Below are 22,772 nucleotides of genomic sequence, written 5' to 3'. Positions count from 1 at the left end.
AGTGTGCGTTCTCTATATTCTCTCCTTCTCTCTTTCTTTCTCTCTCTCGGAGGACCTGAGCCCTAGGACCATGCCCCAGGACTACCTGACATGATGACTCCTTGCTGTCCCCAGTCCACCTGGCCGTGCTGCTGCTCCAGCTTCAACTGTTCTGCCTTATTATTATTCGACCATGCTGGTCATTTATGAACACTTGAACATCTTGGCCATGTTCTGTTATAATCTCCACCCGGCACAATCAGAAGAGGACCACCCAACATAGCCTGGTTCCTCTCTAGGTTTCTTCCTAGGTTTTGGCCTTTCTAGGGAGTTTTTCCTAGCCACCGTGCTTCTACACCTGCATTGCTTGCTGTTTGGGTTTTTAGGCTGGGTTTCTGTACAGCACTTTGAGATATCAGCTGATGTACGAAGGGCTATATAAATACATTTCATTTGATTTGATTTGATTTGATGTGTGTGTGTGTGTGTGTGTGTGTGTGTGTGTGTGTGTGTGTATGTGAATGTGTGTGGGTTTGTGTAGTGTCAGTGTAGTGTGTGTGTGTGTATATAGTCTCTATACATTATATACTGTAGTATCGTGAGTGTGCATAGAGTCAATGCAAGATAGGGTCAGTGAAGATAGTCCAGGTAACCATTAATTAACTATTTAGCAGTCTTATGGCTATTTAGCAGTCTGATGGCATGGGGGTAGAAGTTGTCTCGAAACATAACAGTCAATCCTTATAAGAATTGTGATGCAATGCTGTAGGCATCCCCAAAGCAATTGTGAAACATAATGTCTTATCGCAAAAGGAAACATATGGTTATGCACTACAAACCTGTGTATCGGATTTTGAACCCTCTTTTGCTGGTTGCATGATCAGTGGACCATCTCAGGTAAAGGTGGTTGGTCTTGCTTGTAAAGTTTAACTGTGTGGAGTGATTTCCACTAAGGGCCACCAGCAAAGGGCTCTGACCAGATGCTCCTAACGGACAAAAATAAACACTAAAACATTACAGTGCTTGTCATGGAATATTTTTTTTAAATCACGCATTGCTGATATTAGATAAATATTTGAAAACTGCACAAAAAAAAACAATGCGTGTGACTTAGTTGGCTGTTGGAAAAGGAAACTACCGTCAAAGATCTCAAGTTCGTCGAACTGCTTCTCACTCTGAAACATCTCCACGAAGATAGAAATAGTGTACGCAGGTTGAACTCTGATGACCCAGGAGCAGGTCTGAGAGTTGGGGTAGTTTTTAGGGAAACCTGGACTAAGGATAACCCCGGATGAGAAGGCGCGTTCTTCATTTGCAGGACACTGAGCTAAAAGCACAACAAACACAAGCAGACAAGAATTACTCATGAGAAAAAAGTAATTGTTGTAACAGTACACATCTTTATCACCTCAACTGTAGTTCTTGTGAACCTCTTCAGGTTGCAAATCCAAATGAGCTTAGGGTTAATGATCTATGACAAGAAATAATGTGAAGGCATTTAACATTTTCATATTCTACCCTGTGGGCAAATAATAATGAAAACAAACCAAATGGACCATAGCTGCTTAGCTCCATTATGGAATTTCAAAATTCAAGGAAACTGCTGTGCTTCTCTATCTCCCCAAAAAAGGCTTGGTAGTGCTTTGTGCTGTGCTTTAATAGAGCCATAGTGCTGCCTCCCATCTGTGTCATCGCGTTGGCACTATAATTAGAAATTATATGTATGAATAAGCCATTAAATCTGTGACTCACTTCTGTTAGAGCTCTGATTTACAAAGAGACACAGAGGCTCTAGCAGCACTGCACTACCATGACAAAAACGTTTTTTGTTTTTTTTAACAGGGTGATACACACCTTGGAACAATGCCTACTAATACTGTAGTATAACGGAGTCATCACAAGGATGCAAGGGAACAAGGATCTTGCTAAGTAAGCATTTCACTGTAAGGTTATAATAATAAGCTGTAATACCTGTTGTATTCGGGGGAAATGTGCATAGATTTGCATAGAATGTCAAAGGGCAGCAAACTGCCATGTTTGTAAAAGCAGATAACATAAATCATTTATTGGAACTATCTGAGCTGAAAGTTCACCTCCACTTTCCTTTCCAAGAAAATAAATAAATCATAATAATCAAAATGTTCTGGTCAGAACATTCTCTTACCTTCACAAGTAGGCGGAGGACCCTCAAACTGGAGATGAGAGTTGAGCTTACAGGTAAGCTCACTGTTGCCGACCAGGGTAAATCCAGGGAAGCAGCGATACTTCACAATGTCTCCTGGACAAAATAATTATTTAATACGACTTATAGCAGATGTGACATTATCAACGTCTGATGGAAACCTACATTGGATATTAAGGGTATTGTCTCTAGAGACATAACAACAGTTATATTACATAACAGCCTGTGTAATAACCAGTGTTGTGTTCGAGACCACCTACTGTAAAGCGAGGGGGGGGGGGGGGGGTCCGAGACCAAGTCAAGACCATGGTTGTATTTGTAATTGTGTCAAATCGTCACCATATTAAGAGGTCAAAATGTACGGTATTTCTGTGTTCATACTTCAGAACAACATTGATTCTTTAGACATTCAGAATGGTGAGAAAAAGCATGCTGAGATCAAATAGAGAGCCACTCATAAATTACCACTAACCCGAACAGGTCTATAATTGATAAAAAGCCATGTTACAATTTCCCCCGGTTCCCCCTTACTAATAATGAGCGTGCAACTTCCAAACAATGTCCCCCGTTCTTCCCTACTACCAGCGAATCAAGGAAATTCTGATTTGCGCGACAAAGTTTGAGAATATTTTTCAACGAAAGTAAAGGACGGTAATGTTATGAGTAAAGTAGTAAGCCCAGGTTTCAAGAGACAATAAGATAGGCATGTGTCATGAAGGAGTGTGGATATTTGGTCTGGCAAAGAGGTTTTATGGGCTGACTGAATGGGAGCTGATAATTCTGAATTTTTCACTCCGCAAGTCTCGTTTGGTCTCAGCAAGAAAGGACAAGTCCTCATTGTCCGAGTCCAAGTAAAAATGTATCTGACACCGAGACAAGACCGAGACACTCAATATGTGTCTCGAGACTGGACTCGAGACCGAGACTGGTCTTGAATACTACAACACTGGTTATTACCTTAACATGGTTGTCCAAAAACTACAGCATTGGTGACAATATGTATGTAACACATTTCAATTAAATTTCCCCTTCAACACTGAGCAAACAGAGGATCACACACCACCATGGTACAGTAAACCCTCTTTGATTCAAAGTCACATAGGAACATGTTGAACTGAACAAGTAGTGGATCACTGCCTGATGTTCCACTGAAAATAATAAATGATGAATATGTGGATAACCCAGTGTTTATCATCTCCCTGGTTCACACTAACCTATTTCATAATCTTGATCTTCATATACTATTTCAGCTTCTTCCACTGTTGGGGGAGGTGGGCATTTCTTCAGACGATAGGCTAGAGGAGAGAAAGAAAGAATATGTATTTTGCCAAAAACTGTTTGCAAATTATGGCTACAACATAGAAAAATTATCCCTCAAATCACATTATTTCACACTATCATAATCAAATGTCACCCACAAGGGATAGGTTATACAACAAAATAAAGGGATATATAAATACAAACTGCAACACTAAAATGTACTACACTTACCCAATCTCATATTAAAAACATGAGAATACTTTATTTCTGATATTTTTAAACAGGTATTCAGCAAGACTTAACAGTATTGCATTTGAGCTACAACATGTTTGATTTGGAAGAGAAACTAACCATGGAAATTGAGGACAAAGAATCCACTTGTGGAGAAGTCACTGTGAAACTTGATAAGGACCTGATTGAAAGAACTGTAGGCTGACTCTAGCGCTGTATTACCACTGAAAATCCCAAGTTGTGGGTAGCTCTGCTCAGGGCCATCCCTGGAAGAGACCAGAAGGCATTGAAAATGCATTACATTTATAATGCACATGTTAAAGAGTGCAATAATGTCCAGCATTTCAGTGTGTCTTGGTTGAATTGATTTGTTCTCAAATCTATAGCAATATTTGTGCTCACTTTCAGATAAAAGCATTAAATTACAGACTGTTGAATGAAAAAGCAAAAAATTATGGCTTTACTGACTACTAGCCTCTTTTAATGGCTTTGAATAGTAGTAACTTATATAACTCACAGAGGTCTGTATTGTGGCAAAAAGTGTGTATTTTCCCCATTGATATACAGTGTTTTAATCCACTCTAGTGCTGCAGATTATTCTATTGTGACATTCAGGTGCATCTTCACTAGTAAAGGGAGGTAAGGCAACATGTACTGTACAGTAATATGATTATTTGTTTCCTGTCTTGCTGTATTCTTAGTATAACTCTGAGTCTTCCTATGCTGTGACGTAAATGGTAGTTCTTCACAGAAAATACATATCAGCCAATGGATTAACCGACGGGTGTTGTGAAAACCATTCATCCCTTACCATACAGCAATGTAATCCGTGACAGGCTCTGTCTGAAGCAGGGTGAAGTTGATGTAAATGCCATGTCCATGTGGCACGATGATAAGCCAGGTGCAGTCCTGTGAGTTAGGGTACTCATTTGGGTATTCAGGCGAGAATATGGTGCCATTCTGAGCTGTCATGTTGTAGCCACATGGAGCTGCATTAGAAGGGAAGAGGGAGCAGTATTATCACAGAGGGTATGTGTAGCATGTAGTGGGAATAGATGTTAAGTGGATTGGTCTCGGTAGCTTTGCTTGGCTTTGTCTGCTAACAATTTAAGAGCATTACTTCACCAATTGAACCTTCATTTCAAATATTTGCTGGTAAATTCTGTATACTCTACTACTTGTAGATAAAATATGAGCAGCAAACATGAGTTTTGACTGTGTTGACAACAGAGTAAACCTCACACTTTATTGTACTATCATGCTGTCTCTTTCCCTGTTTTCCGGGATTAGTCAATTCTGCACATTGAGCTTTGAAACTAAAAGGGAAAAGTGGCAATGACTTTAGATACTTCAACAAGAACCGAATATACCAAATACACTGCAAAAACACACTATCATGATGCTGAAAGGTGTGGTTGAATGAGGGACCCCAAGCGGGATTATTCCAATTTTTTAAATATACATTGATCATATATTTTTTTTTTTGCATTTTAAGTACATTTAAAATAATCTAAATTGGAACCATTTTAAATACATTTATTGCATTGTCAATTTTATTTGTATTTTATGAGCATTTAAGTATATTAAACACATTTAAAATTATCTAAATTGGGACACTTTTTTGTACTTAAGTATTTTCTTAGTATAGATAAAGAGCAAAAACAAATATACTTCAAATACACTTCAGGTAACTATTACGTATATTTCTCATAAATTAGAATTATACTAAAATGTTATTTGAAATACAATTCCTGTATTTTCTTTTAAAAAAGTATTTATATTGTATTTCAAGTATACTTTTACAAATACAGTCATACTAATTAAGCACATCAGCTATTGTAATTAGCCATGTTACCTTAATTGACCAAGGCATCTTCTCAACCAATGTCAACATGCGATTTACAAAGCAGTTGTAGCTGAACCAACAATTTACTAACCACTTTTGTTAACTGTGCACCATGGCCATTTCACACTTTAGTTATTCATATTATGGTAATAAGTTCACATTTCAATAAAATGAAATGTGTAATTAAAAGTACACCATTATTCAGTTTGAAAATGAACATCAAAACATTTGAATAAGTTAAATATGAAGAACAATATCCTATTATAAATCAAAACTTCACATGCAGAAAAGGATACTGGTAATATGCAAATGTTTGAGCTCATGCGTTTTTGAAAGTACACTTTAAGTATATTGTGTGGACATTTAAAACTCTTAAGTATTTTCTTGAGATATGAAAAAGTTTATTCTCAGGAAGCATGTTCCTCAGCTGTGCATGTTTTGTTATGTGGAATAAACTATCGTTATCATTGTGAACTTTCTCTGCACTCTTCTGAACAGGAATTCAGAAAGTACTATACTTGAACTCATTATTGGCACTGAAACTACAGTGCCTTGCAAAAGTATTCATAACCCTTGGATTTTTTTCACATTATATTGTTACAAAGTAAGATAAAAATGTTTTTTGTCAACAATCTACACAAAATATTCTGTCAAAGTGGAAGATTTCAATGTAAAAAAAAAATGTATCGATAGAAATTAAATAACTCAAATATACTCATTGCATAAGCATTCGGAATGTATTCAGACCACTTGACTTTTTCTATTATGTTACAGCCTTATTCTAAAATGCATTAAATAGTTTTTTCCCCCACATCAATCTACACACAATACCCCATAATGACAAAGCAATAACAGTTTTCTTTACATTTTGCAAAAAAACAAAGCAAAACTTAAATATCACATTTACATAAGTATTCAGACCCTTTACTCAGTACTTTGTTGAAGCACCTTTGACAGCGATTACAGCCTAGAGTCTTCTTTGGTATGATGCTACAAGCTTGGCACACCTACCTGTATTTGGGGAGTTTCTCCCATTATTCTGCAGATCCTCTCAAGCTCTGTCAGGTGAAGGTGAACCTTTGCACCAGTCTGAGATCCTGAGCACTTTGAAGCAGGTTTTCATCAAGGATCTCTATGTACGTTGCTCCGTTAATCTTTCCCTCAATCCAGACTAGTCTCCCAGTCCCTGCCACTTAAAAACATCCCCACAGCTTGATGCTGCCACCACCATGCATGTTTCCTCCAGACGTTGACGCATGGCATTCAGGACAAAAAGTTAAATCATTGTTTCATCAGAACAGAGAATCTTGTTTCTCAAGGTCAGAGTCCTTTAAACTCCAAGTGGGCTGTCATGTGCCTTTTAATGAGGAGTGGCTTCGGTCTGGCCACTCTACCACAAAGGCCTGATTGGTTGAGTGCTGCAGAGTTGATTGTCCTTCTGGAAGTTTCTCCCATCTCCACAGAGGAACTCTGGAGCTCTGTCAGAGTGACCATCAGGTTCTTGATCACCTCCCCGACCAAGGCCCTTCTCCCCAAATTGCTTAGTTTGGCCAGGCGGCCAGCTCTAGGAAGAGTCTTGGTGGTTCCAAACTTCTTCCATTTAAGAATGATGGAGGCCACTGTGTTCTTGGGGACCTTCAATGCAGCATTTGTTGTACCCTTCCCCAGATCTGTGCCATGACACAATCCTGTCTCGGGCTCTATGGACAATTCTTTTGACCTCATGGCTTGGGTTTTGCTCTGACATGCACTGTCAACTGTGGGACCTTATATATATACAGGAATATTTAATCAATTTTAGAATAAGTATGTTTTAGAATATTTTATTTTGTATACTTGCATTATTTCACTCTGTCAATAAAGTCATTATTGTTTCACAACAATGTTGTTGATCCATCCTCAGTTCTCCATCACAGCCATTTTATGAGGCTTTCGAAAGGCTCCCTGATCTTTGTAGTGTAATCTGTGCCTGAAATGCAATACTTGACTGAGGGACTTTACAGATGTTGTATGAATGAGGGACAGAGGAAGGGTTAATCATAACAAAAATGATTACAAACCCCTATTATTTCACACAGTCTATGTAACATATTCTGTAATTTGTTAAGCCAAATTTGACTCCTGAACTAATTTAGGCGTGCCTAAACAAAGCAGCTGAATACTTATGAAATTACTATATTTTAGTTATCCAATTTGACACTACAAAGTATTTTGAGTTCATTGTTGACAACAAATCACATTTAAATCCCTTTTAATCCCACTTTTTAACACAATTTGAAGAAATACAAGGGGTATGAATCCTTTTGCAAGGCCCTGTATACTTAGTGTACCTGATCACTCAGAAGCACAGTTTCATTTTTAAAAAAAATCAATAATTAAAAACAACTCCAAGTGTATTTTGAATGAATATTCTAAACTACAATTAAAGCGTTTGAAGTTGAAGTACAGTTTTAATTAGTGTTTTTAAGTTTAATGATAGTCAACATATAGTATACTAAAAGACTGAAAAAACATTGAATATAAAGTACACTTAAGTCTGTTTAGAGTGTAATGATATTATATTTATAGTATACTTCAGATATAATATACATCTCATATTTGATCTTATATATTTGATCTTATATTTTTAAATAATTTGGGACGACTCTGAGAAATCTTTGGAGGTATTGATTGATTAAGGCTTTTTTCAGCTCTCACTGCTCAAATCAGAAGCAATTTAGAAGACGTCCCAGTAGTGTGGGTCTTAACTGGAGCAGTTTTCAAAGGCAGTAATTAGAGTCAGTTTTGGAAAACAATTTTTTCGTGCAGAGTTAAAACAACAGAACTTCACTTCAAGAGCATTACGAGAAATAGGTAATGGCTGGATAGAATTCTAGTGTAGGGCTAAAACACTTCCTAACAAATACATTCTAAAATAGTTTGATAAACTGTAAAGCAAAGAAGTCATTTATGCTTTTGGTGAAACATCTGAAATGTATCATATTAATTCATGCTCACCCTCACACCGGGGAAAGGGATGATTCCATTTTCTGTTGATTCCATGTTGGCAAGTGAGCACAGGATGTCCAATCAGAACGTATCCAGGAAAGCATTCAAAAGTTATTGATTGGCCAGCATTGTAGTCATTATTAATAATATATCCATTAGGGAATTGAGTAGGGTCTTGGCAATTCTGCAATTCATATGCTGAGAGAGAGAGAGAGAGAGCGAGAGAGAGAGAGAGAGAGAGAGAGAGAGAGAGAGAGAGAGAGAGAGAGAGAGAGAGAGAGAGAGAGAGAGAGAGAGAGAGCACGCATAATTATTATAACAGGACTATACATACTATCACCACAACAAGACAGTTTCAAACAAATTCTGTGCTCCACAGGTGACTCATCCCACTTAACCTTTTGAGACAGTACTGGAACACATGCCACCTGTCAGACACATTTCCACCAAATGCCACAGTGACATGTGAATTTCAAGCATATGCCATCAACGAAGAATGGCCATCAGGAAATCATCAAGCTTTTCTATTTCAACTTAAAAATAAATTACCGTTCAAAAGTTTGGGGTCACTTAGAAATGTCTAATTCTGAACTTTTTTTGAGCTTTTCTTTCAAAAACAAGGACATTTCTAAGTGACCCCAAACTTTTGAACGGTAGTGTACATCAGCGTTACTCCAAAAGCTCATGAAGCTTGATAAAGCTGACAATTGACATATACAATTGCCTGACGACTCAAATTGAATTATTCCGCTGTTCTATGTTAGCTACAGGCTTCAGTCTGAGAGTGCCATTGTTGAAGTCGTTTGTGGTGATGCCAAAATGAGGGGTGTTATATAAATGTCATCAGTGATTGGATCATCTAACCAATCAGAGTATAAATGCCAATTAATAATTTTCAAAACACTGCTTTACCCACATGTGTTCTGGCTCTGGCCCAACCCATCGGTTTCTGGGATCAAGCAGAACGGTTAGAATGTGTTTGCGTTCTATAAATCTTCGGGGAGGTATTCAGATCCAGACTCATTTCGGAGACTAAACTGGCATTTGGCCAGAGAAAGGAGTTTGGGTAGTCAGGCAACAATGAACTAGCCTGTAAGTAGCAATTGTCAAATGAGATGTAGTATTCTAGCCATATGGTTGTTTTTGTCTGCTAAGAGGAGAGGAGGGAAAGCCAGAATATGAACCCACTGGCCTAGAAGTGGGAGAAGAAGACATACAGGGTTATCTCTTGTAAGGTGGAAGCCATAAACTCAACATCTAAATGCCACTCTACATTGATTCTGAATGCTTTATCCAGACGGGAGCAGCCACATAATGGAGTGACCTCTCAATGCTCCTAAGAGGGCAGATTCTCAGATAATTTAACTGACAGGCACTTAAGTCCTTGAATTTGACATTCCATCTATTTTGCATTTAACATTTAATCACTTTGAGTTGCTTCCTAAAAAGAGAGCTAGAGTATATCAACAGAAGATAGATAAAAACGGTGACAATAAGGATTTCACATCGGCCTTTTCCATAGATCGTTTTCCAGATGTGGCACAAAATCCCCCAAAACAACAACCAAGTACCAAAATTGTCTATTGAAACCAATAGAGACCAAGCTCGTTTAGAAGAAACGGAGCTAGACGGATAGGGAAAACACTGTTTCACATGGTTGATGAAAACAGAGTATACCTCACCTTGGTAGGCCAGTTTGAATCCCTGCCTGTTTTCGGAGTGGTCACTGTAGAAGTGGATCATGGTCTCATGTGTTGTACTCAGCAGGTTGGGTGGCAGCTGACTTCCGCTGAACTGTCCAATCAGAGAGCTGCTGTGCTGCGGCCCATTTCGCACCTCTAAAAAATCATGGTTGTCTTCAGAGGAGAAGTTGAAAAACTGAATATGAGCACCTGTAAAACACAGGAATATTATATGAGGTATACTGTAAGAACAATGTTAATTTCATAATCAAAACAAGCATCAAAGTGTTAAATGGTTTAAGTCCCATTAACCTAAAGCATTAACTGTTAACAGAAATTGTGGCACGTGTGCACGTGTTGTAATCATTTAATGCATTCAGCAGACATTAGCATGGCTCATTTGATGTGGTTTATTTTCACCTGTTGTGCTAGCCTATTTTTGTCAAGCTACATCTTATCGGCATGTTGAGAGAAACTATTCAACACATAATTTGTTATGATGGTACAAATGATTCCGCAATATGACATTAAGATCAGCTCGTGTTTTTCCAGGGGAAACACAGAAGTGGGAAATTATTATAATCAATTTCAGTGTGTTTTTTTGGTAAGTTGTGTTCTGTTAGTTCAAGGCCTAATGCTGGAGGAAAGCATTTGCCACTTGGTGATGCTTAGGACAATCCATTGAAGGATAATCTTGTAGTTATGCATCCATATACCACTTTCTTACAATGCTTTATTCTACCCAGTCTGTCTGTCCTAAAAGCTCAAATCAGCGTCTGCAAAAGCATTTTTTGTGTCTTATAAAAAATATTGGGCCGTGTAAACAACACAAACGTATGCATTGTTGGTATACACACAGTACAAAATTATTGTTTTCATTCTCACTTGGAGTGGCTGCTTGATAAGGCAGAAAATTGCTTTTGTATATCTCGATGTGTTACAATATTTTTCTTAGGTTGGGTAAAGAACATTTTTGTGCTCAGAGCCTGAATAGCTGAATAGCTTTTTAAAATCACACACAATTACCTAACATCTGGAATGGTTACTTTGTTCTGGACTCATTTGAACTATGAAGAACCACCAATATGTGGTCTGCAAACAACAGCTCTCTTGTCGAGTTGCTGTGACTTTGTTTTGTTTTTACATCTGATATTCGATAAATATAACATTTTAACGACCACTTTTATACAAGGTCATTTGATTAGTATACTTTACGGATTTAAACTCACAGCAAAGGTTAAAAAAAATGTTGATAAATAAAGCAAGAGGGGGGACCCACTATCCATTTTCCTGAGGACTACCTTTTGTTAGTTCCAACAAAATGCAAAAAAATAACTCTATTATCGCTGACCTTGTTAACATTAGCCATGGCTCCTCATCATTATTGTTACCATAGCAGGTTCCTCACCATATCCAACTGGTAAAAGAATCCTCCATGTACAATCCAGGTTACCAGGGTAGTTGCCAGGGAATCCAGGACTTAAAATAACATTGGTCAAGTCATGTACTGTTCCACCACACTTTGCTGGAAAGGAAAAAGCACATAATACACATTGTAAAATAGTGCAGACAATGAATAGCACTGAAACTGTCAAAAAGAGCCTTGAATGTGACTATTTCAAAGTAAAAGTTCTTACCAATGCAGAGTGGGGGAGGGTAGTTCCAGCGCCGCACGGTTCCTGGCATACATGATATATGGGAGTGGCCCTGGAAAAGAGTTTCCCAGCAGAAGTAAAGGCAGGGGGTTTCTCTCTAAGCACACTGAACTCAGAGACAAATCACTGTTTGCCTCTGTTACTGAGTTTACCATGCATACACGTGACTCAGCACACATCTCTGCACATTTACTTATTGAATAAAGCTTTAAATGTTGACATAGCAGTGGGAATACAGCAGACATGATTCTCTAAAAGACAAAAGCTCTCACCTGCAGCACGTATCCCGGTTCACAGCTGAATGACACTACTTCGTTGACCATGTACCTGTCCCCTGTTTTGATCCCGTTGGCAGGCACCATCGGCTCCGGACAGGTGGTGAGACCAACGGCTGGATGAAGCAGAGAGATAAAACAGGTGTCACCATGTCTGGTTAGGTAGAATACTTAATGTTGCACATCACAAGAATGTTTGGTCTTTATTCCTCAGTTTGGTGATCATGTTTTGAGACTTATGTGTTTCAGAGTTGCACAGTAGTTATCAAATCTGGCGCAACAAGAGGCAAACACATTGGAGAACATTGCAAAGCCAATTGGATGTGATTATTGAATGCTGTGAACAGGCTCTAGTATAGCCTATGGCTAATTAAATAGAGAAAATGTAGATTGGTTTTGTCATGATGACGTAATGATTTTAGTAAGTTTAAGTTTTGTATATTCAAATAATTTGTCATTTGGATCAAGGGTGAAACAGTACAGAGGGGGGTCCTCCCACTGATTTTTGTTGTTGACATTTTAAAACGCATTTCCTGTAATTCTACACAGTTTTACATTACTTATTGTGCCTCTGAGGGGTATTTTAAGGGGTATATGGAATGGTATTTTGAAAACACAGTACAAGTGGAAGGATAAGTGGAAGGCTGTCCAACAGATATCTTTTGGGGAAAACGGCTAACTTCCTGCATTTCAACACATTTGGCCATGGGGCAGAGAGAAAAATTTGCTGTTTTATAGCTTATCCCATGCCATTCTTCACAATTTGCAATTAGGATGATAGAACATTTAGCAGATTTAAAGTTAATTTCCTGCTACTCTACACATTGTTCCATGAGGCTGAGAGAAAACCTTGTAGTTTTAAAGTAACTGTCCAGTGAAAATCTCACTTTTAAATGTTTATATTCTGCCAAGGCAGCAGCTACTCTTCCTGGGGGTCCAGCAAAATTAAGGCAGATATATAATTTTAAAAACATTACAATACATTCACAGGTTTCATACCATTCTGTTGTTGGGGTAAGCCCACACCATTCCAACACAGAAAATGTGCTTTTTAACATAGCTTTTCTTCCCAAAAAGTGTAATTATTTCACTCATATCGTAATTAACTATATGTCATATTTCATAGAAATCTGGAAACACTGGTTGACCTTTTGAAAAAATTTAAACTGTATAACTGTTTAATGCACCATCATACCAAAATCATTTAATGCTTAAAAACAAAAATGGATGAATAAGATATTTGCCTACAGAAGTGACATTTCTTATTGATCCTTACAGAACCGTCCAAAAACGAATCCTGTGAAATGATGTCAACACATACTGGAGGAGTTACTAGCTAGCTACAAGTGGCTAGCTTAGCTAAAGAATTAGCTACAGTACGTTGGTCGGGGTGCGCATGACCCGAATGACACAATGATGAACCACCAAAGGCACACCCCATTTCTGTTTGAAAATTGAGAAAGAGGAGGAGTTCAAATCAAATCAATCAAATGTTATTTGTCACATGCTTCGTAGACAACAATTGCAGACTACCAGTGCTTACTTATGGGTCCTTTTCCAACAATGCAGAGTTAAATAGTGACACAGTGAATAACTAATAAAAAATAACGAGTAAAATAACCTGGCTATATATAGGGAGTAGAAAATACCATCGTTATATACAGGGAGTACCAGTACAGAGTCGATGTGCAGGGGTACGAGGTCATTGAGGTAGCTATGTACTGTACATATAGGTAGGGGTAAAGTGACTTGCAGCAGCGTATGCGGGGAGTGTGAAAGTAAGTGTGTATGTGTGTGTGTGTGTGTAACAAACTGTAAGTCACTCTGGATAAGAGCATCTGCTAAATGACTAAAATGTCAACGTAAATGTGTGAGACGTCAGTATGCATGTGTGTGCATGTTATGTGTGCGTGGGTGTATGTAGTGTGTGTGTGTGTGTGTGTGTGTGTGTGTGTGTACTGTATGTGTGTGTTGGGGTCTTGGTGTTAGTGTGTGTGAGTATGTGGGTAGAGTCCAGTGTGTGTGTGAATAGAGTCAGTGCAAAAGAGTTGCTGCAAAAAGGGTCAATGCAGGTAGTCTGGGTAGCCATTTGATTAGCTATTTAGCAGTCTTGTTTAGAAGTCTTGTTGCTTGGGGGTAGAAGCTGTTGAGGGTCCTGTTGGTTCCAGACTTGGTGCATTGGTACCGCTTGCGGTAGCAAAGTGAACAGTCTGTGGCTTTTGCAATTTTTTGGGCCTTCCTCAGATACTGCCTAGTATAGAGGTCCTAGATGGCAGGGAGCTTGGCTCCAGTGATGTACAGTACATGGATCGTTTATCGTGCCCAAAGTCGACCGCTAAAGCTAATTTCATGCAATTCTAATGACGTGGTCTTATGCTTTCTGTGGGCCCCTGACCTCCAATAATATATTTTTGGATTTTAAAGAAATAATTGGGGGACACGAATCGACCTGTTCTGAATATTGGGGGGAGACATGTCTGCCCATCCCCCATGGCAATTTCACCTATGATTTGGATGGATAAACCCACAGTCGTGGGAAGGTAATGCTGATAAATGACTACAGTTGGGGTACCCAGGTGCACAGGGTATTGACAAAATGATGAAGCTATAAGTGCCATTTCTGCTGTGTAACCTTTGTCTCTATGCTTTTGAATTTAGAATGCAAAAGCTGTATTGTTAAAAAATCAGACAACAGCATAACCACTGATCTGCATTATGCAAATACATTATGTAATTAAACATCTTTAAAGCATCTTTCAGTAGGTTAAAACTGTACACACTGCAGTATGAGGCAGTGAGAGAGCATGTTGCCATGACAACCACGTTAGTCAAGCCAATGAAAGGAGAACCTGTATAAATTCGCCTTGTTTGGATGTACGACTCAGCAGATGGCACTGTGCTGTTGTGAGTGTGTGTAAACTGCCTCATTGTTTCTCTCCCTATCAATGGCAAAGCACTTTCACATGCAATGCTTAGTCCTACAATACCAAACACGAAAAAAGGTAAACTGTTTCAAACAGGGAAGCCCAAATGGCTGTTGGGGGATGGGGTGAGACCATGGAGATTAAACATTAGCTTTGGTTCCTGGAGAATTCAGAGCAGAATACGGAGCAAGTTACTTTCAATAGATTTTAAGGAGCATGTGCTCATGTTCAGGAGGCGGTTAGTGGAGATTAATACAACTGTATTAATACAACCGTTTGAACCACAAAAGGAAAACTGGGTATTTCTTTAAATGCTAAGGCATCAGAACACTGGCTTATACCAAACTACTAGCACATCATTTATTTTTATCAATATCACTTGTTAATTCAAATTCCATCTAGCTGACACTCACATTACACATACCAACCATTTCAAATGTTTTTCTGCAGAATAAATCAATAAAAAGCCACATGGCCATATTCTCTCAGATGATAAATGATAACCCTTGAGCATAAACAATCTGACATTTTCAAGATTCAAGATCTAGAAAGTCGAACATTTGATACACTTGTCTCGTCACCCGAGCTCTAACTAATTCACCATCTTAATAGGTGATCAAAACACGTGCCATGAATCTCTCAACTGCATAATAACTTTGGCACTTCGCAACCACTGCGCACAAGACAGATTTAGTCTCGGATCATTAAGATGCAGCCACAGTCATCCGATGCTAAACATTAAGAATGAACCTAAAAGTCAATGACAGCCATCTCCGTGCAAATTTAACAAGCTGCTTTCATTCTGATTATATCTACTTTTACAGTACAAGTAGCTCTGGAAATAAAACCATTTGGACAGTGTATGTCCTTTAAATACATTTCTTTCCCCTCTTCTGCAGAACATTGCAGAAATGGCATTTCTTTATAATGCATAACGCTTCCAGGAAGACATCCTGACAATTATGTGTAATATTCAAGAGAACTGGCAAATAGTATGTATTAAATTGGCTTAAACCATCTTAATTTGGAACATCATGACATTCTCAGCAGGTCTTAGTTTTGTCCAAGTCTATTTTTTTGCCCAGCATTTGCACATGCCTCCTTGGTCTGAACCTGCCTGTTCTTCATTATTTTATCTTTATTTGACCAGGTCATTTTCATTTATACATGTAACAGCGACCTGGAAAGGGAAGTGTTGCTATGGAGAGATGCAGGATATACAAGTCAATTCAAAGATAGATAAATTGGTTGCTGTTGCCATGTTTGAAGGAGGTTCCAGGTTGGCAATTGAGCCAGGACTCAAAGGTTAATATGCCTAATCTAGCATGTAAGTTTGTGTTGTGGGGCGTGTACCCACTGGGCACAGGTGTCAATTTAACGTGAAATGACATGGAAACACAGTTGATTCAACCAGAGTGTGCCCAGTGGGTAGTGACCAGAAGGAGTCATGACCTTCGTTAAATATCTCCTCTCCATATACAGTGTGGTTCGAATTTATTGAACCCTTGATAAAGATGAGTAAATATGATTGTATAAAATAACTAAATAAAACACTGAGCTATGTTGTATGCTCAAAACAATAGTATAAATTAATATAATTCCATGAGTACAATTGTTCAGAGAAAGAGATTTGGCTTAACAGTAATGTTATTGACACCCCTGTTTTCAATACCTTTCAATAACTCACCTTCAATAACTCACCTTATGAGGATAACAGATAAACATTTTATGAGTTGGAGAACACATTGGAAGAGATCTTAGACCATTCCCGGTGGTGGAAATAGTACTCAGTTGTCATCTTTAAAAGTAAAGATATCTTAATAGAAAATTTATAAAAGTAAAAGTTACCCAGTAAAATACTACTTGCGTAAAAGTCTTAAAGTATCTGAATTTAAATGTATTTAAGTACAATGGTGGAAAAAGTACTAAATTGTCATACTTGAGTAAAAGTAAAAAGTAAATTATATATATATAATTATTATTTTTTAAGCAAACCAGATGGCATGATTTTATTTTTACATTTTTATTAATGGACAGACCGGCACATTCCAACACTCAGACATAATTTACAAATGCAGTACTTTAAAGTATTTTTATTTAAGAGCTTTACACCACTGACAATTCCACCATACAGAATCCTTTCAGATCCTTGATATCCTTCATCTGCACTTATGGACTGCCCTCTTCAGTTCAGGCGTTAACATTTGTTGGATTACATGAAAATATAGCTCTTTGGTCATGCACACCAATGGTGGGTTTGCCATCGAAATGAAAATGCATGAGCAGAAATGCATGAGCACAATGATAGTCGATATATAGGGGTGTCTGAAATATAGGGGGGCAGGGCAATATGGCTGCTGGCCTCCGTATTAAGCTACAGCTCATACAGCGGTGAGAGAAATAATCTCTCGGGTCAAGATAAGAGACTGAAAACCCTCTTTATGACAGACCAGAGCCTGGTTTCCCGATAGCGATGGAACTTAGGCTTACAAGTATTTTAACGATGCATCTTTCTTACAGGGAGCACTGGTCTCGGGTCAGCTTCTCCATTCAAATATTTCCTTAACATTGTAATTATTTTCACAATACAGACGACGGATCAGCTCTTAGAGATATTACCACTTACGGCTTCAAATATTGAGGCGGCTTATCATAATGCTTACTCAATAAAAATGCACAAAATCGCATATTTCATTTCGCACATTATCCTTAAATATACTGAGACAAATTACAGACAGTAGCCTACAAGTAGCAAAATAGAACTCAAATGATTGAACATGAAACGTATTTCAACATGCAGTCATCTCAGTTTTCATTAGAAGCATATTTTTATGCTTTGTTTGTATCAATTGCAAAGACATTGGCAACTTTGTATTTGTAGTCGACTTTATTCTGAAGTTATTGGCAGTCACAGAGAGACAGATAAACCATGTTATTTTATGTTTAGTGGAGACCTTCAGTGTATAAAGTGTCATGGGAGGACAAAAAACCATCTAACGATGCACTTCGCTGTTCTATGGGTGGTCTGAGGCAGGTCTTAGATTGCGAGCATTTTTCAAGCACAACGTTAATAAAAATGGTTTTGGTAAACAGTTCTGAGATTTAACGATCCTCCTACAAAGGTTCTGAAAATTAACTTTAAGATGTTTTTTGAGAAACCGAGAACAGGTTATTTAGTTGTAAAGCCCCCAAATTTGGTAGGTTTCCTGGTTAGATCTACTGTATATCACATTGCACACTGGCTGCACATAGGGCCTATCCTTCTAAGTGGACTGAGAGAGAGAGTATACATCATGACATGCCACAGCAGCTAAAGGGCACTGTTTATTCTGTTGAGACAGAGCCAGGTGAGGAAAGCGGACACAGAGACAGAGGATCTCTGATGCTATCAGTGTCCACACAGCACAGATTGGAAGCCCATTTCAGAATACAAATAAGGAATTCACATCAGGCTCAAGGAGTCAATGGTAAAAATCTGTCTCCAATCCACCTAAAAGGCAGTGGTAAAAACCGGTCTCCAATCCATCTAAAAGGCAGTGGTAAAAATCTGTCTCCAATCCATCTAAAAGGCAGTGGTAAAAACCGGTCTCCAATCCATCTAAAAGGCAGTGGTAAAAATCTGTCTCCAACCCATCTAAAAGGCAGTGGTAAAAATCTGTCTCCAACCCATCTAAAAGGCAGTGGTAAAAATCTGTCTCCAACCCATCTAAAAGGCAGTGGTAAAAACCGGTCTCCAACCCATCTAAAAGGCAGTGGTAAAAATCTGTCTCCAACCCATCTAAAAGGCAGTGGTAAAAACCGGTCTCCAACCCATCTAAAAGGCAGTGGTAAAAATCTGTCTCCAACCCATCTAAAAGGCAGTGGTAAAAATCTGTCTCCAACCCATCTAAAAGGCAGTGGTAAAAACCGGTCTCCAATCCATCTAAAAGGCAGTGGTAAAAATCTGTCTCCAACCCATCTAAAAGGCAGTGGTAAAAATCTGTCTCCAACCCATCTAAAAGGCAGTGGTAAAAATCTGTCTCCAACCCATCTAAAAGGCAGTGGTAAAAACCGGTCTCCAACCCATCTAAAAGGCAGTGGTAAAAATCTGTCTCCAACCCATCTAAAAGGCAGTGGTAAAAATCTGTCTCCAACCCATCTAAAAGGCAGTGGTAAAAACCGGTCTCCAATCCATCTAAAAGGCCGTGGTAAAAATCTGTCTCCAACCCATCTAAAAGGCAGTGGTAAAAACCGGTCTCCAACCCATCTAAAAGGCAGTGGTAAAAATCTGTCTCCAACCCATCTAAAAGGCAGTGGTAAAAATCTGTCTCCAACCCATCTAAAAGGCAGTGGTAAAAATCTGTCTCCAACCCATCTAAAAGGCAGTGGTAAAAATCTGTCTCCAACCCATCTAAAAGGCAGTGGTAAAAATCTGTCTCCAACCCATCTAAAAGGCAGTGGTAAAAATCTGTCTCCAACCCATCTAAAAGGCAGTGGTAAAAATCTGTCTCCAACCTATCTAAAAGGCAGTGGTAAAAATCTGTCTCCAACCCATCTAAAAGGCAGTGGTAAAAATCTGTCTCCAACCCATCTAAAAGGCAGTGGTAAAAATCTGTCTCCAACCCATCTAAAAGGCAGTGGTAAAAACCGGTCTCCAACCCATCTAAAAGGCAGTGGTAAAAATCTGTCTCCAACCCATCTAAAAGGCAGTGGTAAAAATCTGTCTCCAACCCATCTAAAAGGCAGTGGTAAAAACCGGTCTCCAATCCATCTAAAAGGCCGTGGTAAAAATCTGTCTCCAACCCATCTAAAAGGCAGTGGTAAAAACCGGTCTCCAACCCATCTAAAAGGCAGTGGTAAAAATCTGTCTCCAACCCATCTAAAAGGCAGTGGTAAAAATCTGTCTCCAACCCATCTAAAAGGCAGTGGTAAAAATCTGTCTCCAACCCATCTAAAAGGCAGTGGTAAACATCTGTCTCCAACCCATCTAAAAGGCAGTGGTAAAAATCTGTCTCCAACCCATCTAAAAGGCAGTGGTAAAAATCTGTCTCCAACCCATCTAAAAGGCAGTGGTAAAAATCTGTCTCCAACCCATCTAAAAGGCAGTGGTAAAAACCGGTCTCCAATCCATCTAAAAGGCAGTGGTAAAAATCTGTCTCCAACCCATCTAAAAGGCAGTGGTAAAAATCTGTCTCCAACCCATCTAAAAGGCAGTGGTAAAAACCGGTCTCCAATCCATCTAAAAGGCAGTGGTAAAAATCTGTCTCCAACCCATCTAAAAGGCAGTGGTAAAAATCTGTCTCCAACCCATCTAAAAGGCAGTGGTAAAAATCTGTCTCCAACCCATCTAAAAGGCAGTGGTAAAAATCTGTCTCCAACCCATCTAAAAGGCAGTGGTAAAAATCTGTCTCCAACCCATCTAAAAGGCAGTGGTAAAAATCTGTCTCCAACCCATCTAAAAGGCAGTGGTAAAAATCTGTCTCTAACCCATCTAAAAGGCAGTGGTAAAAACCGGTCTCCAATCCATCTAAGAGGCAGCGGTACAAATCTGGATCCAACCGATCTAAGAGGCAGCGGTAAAAATCTGTATCCAACTGATCTCAGAGGCAGTGGTATAAATCTGGCTGCAACTAATCTGAGGCAATGGTAAAAATCTGTCTCCAACTGATCCCAGAGGCAGTGGTATAAATCTGTCTCCAACTGATCTCAGAGGCAGTGGTATAAATCTGGCTCCAACTAATCTGAGGCAATGGTAAAAATCTGTCTCCAACTGATCTAAGAGGCAGCGGTAAAAATCTGGCTCCAACCAATCTAAGAGGCAGGTAAAAGGTGGAGACATCAGATTTGAAATCATCCAGTAATCTTTGTATTTATTTTTGGGTTAACAACATTTCGGTTGTAATGCACTTGTCCTTATATTGTAAAAAGGTTGGCACTTCATCTAGCAACAAGGGTCTGTGTATGTGTAGATTATGTATTATTTGATCCTGTTAAAGTACATTGGTTTATACAGCACAGTAGAGATTCAAGAGGGGGCAATTGTTTGGTCTATGGTCTTTTGTTGTTCGAGTGAAAGTAGTTGAGTGGGATGGCATCCAAAGGCAAGCTGACAACCTTCTAAAGGCTATCATTTTCCCTTAGACAGGTTACTGTATTCAAATCAGTCTTACTCAGTAGGCTACAGTAGTGAGTTAATAAACAGATGGACAGAATGCCAACTATGATGACAGCTTTGGTAACTTTTCTTAAGCTTTTACATATGTCTAAAATGCACAAACCTCACCCAGAGCTTCTTAATTCTGGACATAAAAAAGTCAAATGCCCTATTGAGAGTTTTTGATCATGATATTTTTAACTGCACTTGTAGGTGATGCTGCTACAAACCCACTACATCCTTGTTATAAACAAGGATGCACAGAGAGAGAGAGGGGGGATGGAGAGAGATAGATTGTTTAAGCTAAATGTAATTTGCAAAGGGGAAATATTGTGGATTCCTTTTTTTCCGTTACAGTGACAGAGGGTATGGAGATAATTAACATTTCACAGTGAGACACACTGTACTCACTTTTGTACTCAAGGTGGAATCCAGCGGCAACAACACTGATATCACTCTGGAAGTGAAGGTAGAGCTGGTTGGAGGTACTATTCAGCAAGGCTGGAGCAGTTGTACCTGAAATGCATCACAGAAGAAATCCACTTTCATCTCATTGTTGAAAGAAGTCCATTTGCACTACTGATTATATATGGATGTTCTCTTGAGGATTGGTATGTCAAATGATTACAGTTTATATTGATAGCCAAAACAGAATAAGGTGAACAGCTGTTTGCTATTCAATAGACTTTTTTCCTCATTTATAAAATACAATCATTTTTGGAAGACAACCAAAGGAAACAAACGGGAAAGGGAGGAAGAGGAATCCAAAATATGCTGATAAATTCTGACAGGCAGTGGCCATTGAAGTTTGTCGCTGATCTTCAGCAAGAACTGATCTCCCAGGGGAGAGCTCTCATCAAATCAAATCAAAGTTTATTTGTCACGTGCGCCGAATACAACAGTGTATATTACAGTGAAATGCTTACTTACAGGCTCTAACCAATAGTGCAAAAAAGGTATTAGGTGAACAATAGGTCGGTAATGAAATAAAACAACAGTAAAAAGACAGGCTATATACAGTAGCGAGAATATAAAAGTAGCGAGGCTACATACAGACACCGGTTAGTCAGGCAAAGGCAAAGGCTTCCAAGGGGCAGTCAACCATCTGACCACTGTTAGGGGCAAAGTACAATTTAAACACCCACGACGATGCCCAGAGCTTACCCATGATGTTGCGCAACGATTTAAGTCAATAAGTCATTGTTTTAGTCAAAGTATGATACATTTGAGCATGATGTTGAAAATTCATGGAAATCCGTGTCAATGCAATGTCTTTTCCTATGAGATGACATGCAAATACTTATCTGACTACGTTTCGTTTCAGGGCTGGGTTTTATTTGAAAGTTACCACCCACCAGCATGGCATTGTTAATTAATCAGAAACACCTGCAATGTTCTTCCTCTTCACGAGGCATGATTGAGCTGAGCCAAATAGCCTTTCAATGTCCACTTGGGCTCCTGAGCCATGAAGCATATAAAAATAGCACCTCCACTTTTTTTTTACATGAAAACGATAATTTTAAAAGTTTCCCTTAATTTTTGAGCTCGCTTGTATTACAAAATATAAACTGTATATACAGTGCCTTCAGAAAATATTCACACCCCTTGTTCATTGGG

At 38.7% G+C, this 22,772-nt stretch overlaps 1 protein-coding gene across 1 annotated transcript in view; it reads right to left on the bottom strand.

Annotated features, from left to right (window-relative positions):
- The window catches only part of LOC110502713 (CUB and sushi domain-containing protein 1), a 500,827-nt gene that overhangs the window by 56,157 nt on the left and 421,898 nt on the right, over window positions 1–22,772 (bottom strand). Inside the window, exons 37-48 of the mRNA XM_090217249.1 lie at window positions 21,567–21,671; window positions 12,096–12,214; window positions 11,806–11,875; window positions 11,577–11,693; window positions 10,169–10,378; window positions 8,496–8,684; window positions 4,464–4,641; window positions 3,773–3,918; window positions 3,376–3,456; window positions 2,144–2,257; window positions 1,118–1,306; window positions 819–965 (exon numbers count right to left, since the gene is read on the bottom strand). Coding sequence (XP_090073375.1) covers window positions 819–965; window positions 1,118–1,306; window positions 2,144–2,257; window positions 3,376–3,456; window positions 3,773–3,918; window positions 4,464–4,641; window positions 8,496–8,684; window positions 10,169–10,378; window positions 11,577–11,693; window positions 11,806–11,875; window positions 12,096–12,214; window positions 21,567–21,671 — 1,665 coding nt within the window. The remainder of the gene's footprint in view (window positions 1–818; window positions 966–1,117; window positions 1,307–2,143; window positions 2,258–3,375; window positions 3,457–3,772; window positions 3,919–4,463; window positions 4,642–8,495; window positions 8,685–10,168; window positions 10,379–11,576; window positions 11,694–11,805; window positions 11,876–12,095; window positions 12,215–21,566; window positions 21,672–22,772) is intronic.

This window comes from Oncorhynchus mykiss, chromosome 23 (genome assembly GCF_057628025.1).
Source record: "Oncorhynchus mykiss isolate SJ-2025 chromosome 23, ASM5762802v1, whole genome shotgun sequence".
Taxonomy (NCBI): Eukaryota; Metazoa; Chordata; class Actinopteri; order Salmoniformes; family Salmonidae; genus Oncorhynchus; species Oncorhynchus mykiss.
This window is presented reverse-complemented; position numbering and strand designations above follow the sequence as displayed.